The following is a 7,500-nucleotide window of genomic DNA, read 5'->3' as shown; positions in this document are numbered from 1 at the left end:
AAAAGCTAACAAAAAAAAAAAAATAATAAGATCTATATTTGTGCACACACCCCTCCCCCCTCCGTCTCTGTTCGTCTTTCTTTTTTCTTTTCTCTGTTTGCCTTTCTTTTTTCTCTTTATCCCTGTATGTTTAGGGTTTTCAAGTAGATATGCGGAACACCAAGAACCACGAAATGAGGGCCGGAATGCGGTCGTCCAAAACACTAAGGTTCAGGTGCTTAAAGTAGCAGACGCCTAAAACGCCCATATCTTAGCATCCGTTGAAAAAGACAGCCGGACACCCTCAATTAATAACGTGGAAGGCCCGCTTACAAAATAATCACAACACAGCAAGGACAAATTATAGAAAACGAAACCAACCGGAATCCAACACACTGACTTCTGGGATATGGGTCAACGAGAACTTGCTAACGAGGACAAACATACATCAAAACCAGAGTTTAAGGTTAGCTTGAACCATTTAAGGCGAGAAATTCGCCCTTCAAGGATGACTTCACCTAATATTTTGTTGTTCCTAATAAGAGGACGACTTTGTTTATAGGCGGCCGAGCAATGTGTGAGATGTACTTCAAGTTTCACTTGAGGAGAGGCTGCTTGCCAGATGGTTACCATGTGCTGCTCTGGGGCACGAAGAAAAAGTCGCCCCGGCAAGGCAGGATATAAAGGTTTGACCTGGCTTCAGTCAGTCAGTCAGACCGTTGGTCACTCCCACAAACTTCAACGGGGTGCAGTGAGCTAGCTACTGTTCCCCTGCCTCTGCCTTGAGACACACCAGCCTAACAAGATTTGTCCAACAAACCACTCGTTATCAACTTAAATATCGCCGTATCACGTGTTCCATAAGCTCCCAATAAAGGACTCTAGAACTACCAGACTTATTCTCTAAACCTTTTGTTAGTACAATTTCACAGTATATATATATATATATATATATATATATATATATATATATATATATATATATGGATATGTACATGCATATTTACTCATATATATGTATTAATATGTATATACATATATATATATATATAGAGAGAGAGAGAGAGATTGGTATGTGTATACATACGCACGTTTATATGTATCTATATGCATGTATAAACATATATATATGTATATATCTACAAACACACACACACACACATATGTGTGTATATATATAGATTGATGTATGTATATGACTGTCTCTCTCTGATCTACTGACCTTCCCGGAAGCATCTTGGCCAGTTCGACTCCGCTGTTGAGGTCGTCTACCAACTCCTTACACTGTTTCAGGGGCTGTATGTCCCACTCCAGCTCAGTGGCCGAAATGACAGTCGCTCTTGGGTCCCTGACCAAGTGAAGGACTATGAGATTAGCCTTGGGGTCCCGTAGGAGAGGCTCTAACCACGCCACTCTGGTTCTAATGGTCTTAATGATTTTAATAGGCAGTTTGTCACACGCTTGTTTTAGTCTCTTGGCGTCGAAGCAAGGCTGATAAGGTTTACTGGGGTCACACGAGTAAGCGAGGGGTGTGCGGATTGCAAAGTCTGGTTCCGCTGCCAGCGCGTCGAGTATCGTTCCAGTGAGGTTGCAAGTAATGATTTGCATGAAGCTCTCTCGCGCGGTGACGTCTGAGAGCATGTGCGATATCTTCAGACGGTGCAGCGGCTCAAAGATGTAAAAGGCCCCGGGCTGGGAGTTGAGGAGACCGCCCAAGAAACTTGAACCACTGCGTCCTAGTGAACTCAGCAGGAGGACGTTTGGAGGGTGGCGGACTGTCACCGGTTTGGGGGCTGCCGGAGGGGGCGTCATCTCCGCTTTGGCTTCTGAACTCTGGTCTTGGGTCCCATTTTGGGGGAGTCTCTCTTGAGATGTTGGTGCTGGAAAGATGAAGGGATGCCTGTTAGAATAATTAAAGATTATGATTGGATAAGGATGCTTATAATTTTATATCTACTGTGTATACGTGAAAAGAGTATCTCATGTTTAATTTAGTTACCCCATAAAATGAACGTTTTCTTTTATGTGTGTCATCTTACGGCAAGATCTACAATGTGTAATGTAAACAACCTCATCTCTCTGCGGACTTTTCCCGGAATACATACATGTACGCAGCAGCTGTGTTTCTCTGATCCCCACATCAATTATCTACACAAGCCAAACTTCCTCAATACACGCATAGTAGATGATATCTTCCACCACCTCAACAGGTTATGGGCCCAGATTTAAGGACTTTGATGGCAATGCAGATAATTATGATCGGTGGGCAAACTTCACAGGTGCTCTACGAGTTCTGAAACTTCATCTCGCTTTTGATAAGTATACTTTCAAACGCCCAGATGATTATGATTTAGAAGAGGCCAAGGAAACAATCTATACCCACTTAACAGGTTGCCTTGACAGAACGTCACTTGGCACAATAAAACGTGAAGCGAGGGGAGATGGAGTGAAAGCATTGACATTGCTACGAAAACACTACCTAAGAGAAACACAACACAGAATATTTGCTCTATGGAGATCATTCATAAAGAAAAGGATGGATGATAACAGTGTTATAGCATATCTTACGTCTATAGATGAGACAGTAGCTGCTCTCAGGGAAATAGATGAGCACATTACTGATGGTCTTATAGTAGTGCGAACACTGGATGACTTCCAAAGAAATACAAAAATTTTGTTGATGTAGCTAACCAGCGTAATCCTCCATACCAAACAGTGAATTAAAGATAGCATTGTTAAGTCAAGACGATCACTTTAAGGATACTTCTAGCACAGAGAGTGTCATGACTGCCAACATCAACAGTACAGTGAAACAGAAGAAATGTTTCAAGTGTGGTGAACCAGGCCATTTTGCATCAAAATGCAGCAAAGGTGGTGAGTTCCAGAGAGTGAACAATCCTCAATGTGCTAGGAAGTGTTGTGACTTTCATAAATCTAGAACTTACAGTAACAGTGAATGTAGAATGAAGAACCCTAAGAAGAGTAGTAATTCAGTAAATTCAGCAAATGACACAAGTGAAGATCAAAATCAGGAGTATTCTTTCCATGTAACACACTCAAGGTTTCCGAAGGCGCTGTCACGCTACCTTATTTTCCGTCTTTTTTTTTTTTTTTTTTTCTTTTTTGTCAATTTTTAGAGGCGCGCAGTCATACTAGCGCTTTACCGCCAGGAGCCATCTGCTTAGTCATGCGATTCTCGCCTTGCAGTTGTAAACAATGGCACTGAGCAAGCGACAGTGCAAGAAAATATTCTCAATCAAATATTCCTCTGAAGGGCGTGTGTTCATGCACAGTCCATGGTGCTTCAAAGCTGGAGGAGAAATAGCACGCTCTGCGGCTGACTGATATAAACAATCAAATCGGGCACTTAAAACAAGTTTTATTCCTGGAAATAAAATTGAGATATGCATATTTCTGTTTGTTAATTTTATGATATATATAAGAAAAGTAAAATTTATTAAATTTGATTATAATTAATGATTTAAAACAAACATTTTAAAATATAGTGCTTGATTTGAGTACATTTGGCCAAAAAAACGATGGAAATGTCTTCACACGGAAACTTGGAATTATTGTCTAACTAGAACAATGACCATTCGCTCAAAAATTGACGGAAAAGTGCTAGTGTGACAGCGCCTTTACTGTTGAGGCCAACACTGAACACTGTGACTTTGGAAAACAGAATGTAGCTAGCTTAGAAGCAGAAGAAGGCTTCTTAATGATTGACAGTGGCTGCATTTCACAAATTGAAAAAAATGAACCAAAGTTTTTGAGATTTCAAGAGTCTTTTAATCCACAAAACTATTACATAGAGCTGGCAGATGGCCAAAGGCAATAAGGAACAGTACTAGGAGTCAGTGATGTGAAAGACGTCATCCAGGATGGAGACGGCAAGTCAAAGTATTCTGTTAAAAGATGCATCATTCATACCAGGATTTAAACAAGATATCATATCAGTTTGGAAAGCTACCAAGAATGGACAGACTATTACTTTCTCACCCGAAGGCAGCACTCTAACTACCAAGGATGGCAGGCTATTCAACATTGTGGAGAAAAACATGTTCTATCTACGTAGAGGTAAGCCACACACTGGTTCTCAGATGGATAAGTTTAACAAAATCCATGTAGGGGAAGCCAAACACACCCTAGAGGAGTGGCATAAAATCCTAGGGCATTGCAATGTGGCTGATGTGCAAAAACTTGAAGCAACTGTTAACGGAATGCATGTAACTAGGAAAGATAAGTTCAACTGCACCACATGTACACTTGGTAAGATGACACAGTATAGGAGTAGAGAGCCTGACAAAAAGGCCCAAGAGCCATTAGAATTAGTCCTATGTGATGTAGCTGGTCCTGTTGACCCACCTACACGAGGAGGTTTCAGATACAGCATCTCTTTTATTGATGACTACTCTGGAACTCTTAGAACTTACCTAATTAAAGGCAAGAGTGATACAGTGACAACTACAAAAAGATATCTTGCAGAAGCAGCATTATATGGGAATATCAAATGCCTAAGATGTGACCATGGAACAGAGTTTACAAAGAGTTCTCTGCACCCTATTCACCACATCAAAATGGCACAGTTGAGAGATATTTGACATGGCTCGCAGTTTACTGATTGAATCAAAATTACCAAAGGATATATGGAGTTATGCTGTGAAGACTCTTTTACATCAGGAATAGGTGCTATATTCCCAGAACTCAAAAGACCCCAGTGGAAATACTCACTGGAAAAAGACCAATCAAAAGCAAGATGAATGTCTTTGAAACAAGATCTTTTGCATATGAACAAGAGAGTAAGAAATTAGATCCAAGGAGTAACGAGGGAATATTTGTGAGCTACGAAGATCAAAGTCCAGCCTACTTGATATACTTTCCAGATACTCAGAATATAAGAAAAGAAAGTTTAATCAAATTTGTGGATAACTGATCTTGTAAGATAGAATCCCCAAGTGCCAAGCAAATTTTGAGTGACGACTACATTTCGGTGGAGACGAAGCTCCATCAAAAAACACTTCAAGCGGCACAAGATGAGACACCAGCTGATGCTGATGGAGACGTCCAGGAAATGTCCAGCTAAAGACAGAGAAGAGATACCAGTGGATGCAGATACAGAAAGAAGATATCCATCCAGAGAAAGACAGAAACCATCGAGATTAGATGACTACCTTACAGATGATCTGGATGACTGTATCTCTAGTGTGATACATACAAGCTTCATACATCACTGCTACCGAATGTCACACAAACTAATACTAGTCACCTACCAAGAAGCTATAGCATCCCCAGAGTGACATCAATGGAAGAAAGCCATGGATGAGGAGATTGCTTCACTACAGAATAACAACACCTATGAACTCACTCCACTACCCAAGAATCGTACAGCAGTGGGTGGAAGATGGTTTATCAAACAGCAAAGAAAAATTCAAAGCAAGATATGTTGCCAAGAGATATTCGCAGTTAAAGGACTATGAAGAGACTTTTGTGCCAACAACAAGAATATCTACACTCCGCACTTTACTAGACGTAACTGGACAAAAGAACTTGATAATACAACAAATGGACGTTAATACAGCTTATTTAAATGCAGATATTGATCATGAAATATATGTGGAACAACCTGAAGGTTACAAAGAAAATGATAGTGATGGAAATGTCTTATATTGTAAGCTGAAGAAGTTACTTTATGGTCTGAAACAGAGTGGAGGAATGTGGAATAATCTGATACATAATTTTTTTCATTTCATCAGGATTTGAACAATCACAAACTGATCATTGTTTAAATCTGAAACATAATGGCTAGGAAAATACCATAGTTCTCATATGGGTAGATGATTTGATAATTGTCAGCAGTAACTAATGAATATGTTTAAACAATCTCTTTGAGAAAATTTCAGGAGACTAATTTATGGAAACTTAAGTGGTTTCTAGATATGTCAATTGTTACAGGCAAAGTTTACATTAAAATAAACCAAACTAAATATTTGGAAAGGATTTTAGACAGATTTAAAATGTCAGATGGTCATGCAAGAAACACACCATGTGATCCTAGTATCATTTTTAACACCTCTACTGTAGAATCAGATGTATTGGCTAATGTAATAGAGAGATAGTTGGTAGTCATATATATATATATATATATATATATATATATATATATATATATATATATATATATTATGACAGGTACCAGACCAGACATGTGCTATGCAGTTACTAAATTTTCACAATATATGTCAAAACCAACAAAAGCCCATTTAAATGCAGCTAAACATGTTCTTAATTACCAAAAGGGCACTTTAGAATATGGTCTCCGGTTTGATTAGTCATATGAACAAATGAAAATAATGGGATTTTGTGATTCAGACTGGGAACATCTGAAGATAGGAAAAGTCTAACAGGATATTGTTTTCAGCTACATAAGTATGGAACATTAATATCATGGAAGTATATAGCTCTTACTTTTGCCATTCAGGAGGCAAAGTTCTTAAAACAAATTATGTCTGATCTATTTGGATTTAAGGTTAAGTCAGTAGATTTAGGACTTGACAACCAAGGTGCTAATAATCTTGCCAAAAATCCTATAAATTACCAAAGATCAAAACACAGTGACATCCGTTACCATTTCATTAGAGATGAAGTGAAGATGGGTAATGTGAAGTTAGTCTATGTACCTACCATAGAGAATCCAGCTAATATATTCACTAAACCTGTATTTCAAAAGAAGTTGAAAGATTTTCAGTTTATCAGGGGATTGATTCTCTCGTATGTCATAACCAAACGTTAATTTAGAGGGGGTGTTAGAATAATTAAAGATTATGATAGGGTAAGGATGCTTATAATTTTATATCTAATGTGTATACCTCAAAGGAATGCCTGATGTTAAGCTTAGTTACCCCATAAAATGAACGTTTTCTTTTACATGTGCCATCTTACCGCAAAATTTACAAAGTGTAATGTAAACAACCTCATCTCTCTGCGGACTTTTCCCGGAATACATACTTGTGCGCAGCAGCTGTGTTTCTCTGATCCCCACATCAATTATCTGTACTCTGGCAAGCCAAACTTTCTTAATATACGCATAGAAGGTGACATCTTTCACCAACTCAACAATGTCTTACTCTTCATCAAGATACAACCCATGAATAATAAGGGATGAATAATATTTATTATTAATGCAATAGGTGGATCATATTTTGAGGATGTAAAATTTGACGTATGTTCTTGAATTTCATATCTAAATCGTATTAAGGATCATTCAGAAGAATATTATGTCGTATAGGAATGAACACTCATCACATGTTTGCTGGTAAAGGTTGGCACACGCTACCTTTCACATACCATGAACAAAACATGATGGTTATAAAATCCAGAGGTCCATATCAGGTATTACGCCATATTCATTATTTATGAAACGTTCTTTGGCTGATGAAAGCAACTGCTTAGAGTGCTTTAATGAAGAATCCCACATTTTGCAATGATTTTTTTTCTCTTTCATTTTTCTGTGTTTGCTAAATA

General features: G+C 38.4%; 1 protein-coding gene and 1 pseudogene across 1 annotated transcript in view; one reads left to right on the top strand and one right to left on the bottom strand.

Annotated features, from left to right (window-relative positions):
* The window catches only part of LOC122244713 (carbohydrate sulfotransferase 3-like), a 17,972-nt gene that overhangs the window by 6,816 nt on the left and 3,656 nt on the right, over window positions 1-7,500 (bottom strand). Inside the window, exon 3 of the mRNA XM_086536599.1 lies at window positions 1,202-1,859. Within this exon, the coding sequence (XP_086392725.1) occupies window positions 1,202-1,859 (658 nt within the window). The remainder of the gene's footprint in view (window positions 1-1,201; window positions 1,860-7,500) is intronic.
* LOC147472037 (uncharacterized) lies at window positions 2,035-3,817 on the top strand (annotated as a pseudogene).

Source organism: Penaeus japonicus, unplaced genomic scaffold, assembly GCF_977035675.1.
Source record: "Penaeus japonicus unplaced genomic scaffold, GWHDUDI00000001_assembly GWHDUDI00000004, whole genome shotgun sequence".
In the NCBI taxonomy this organism is placed as follows: Eukaryota; Metazoa; Arthropoda; class Malacostraca; order Decapoda; family Penaeidae; genus Penaeus; species Penaeus japonicus.
Note: the sequence above shows the minus strand (reverse complement) of the source record. Positions and strands in the feature narration are given on the sequence as shown.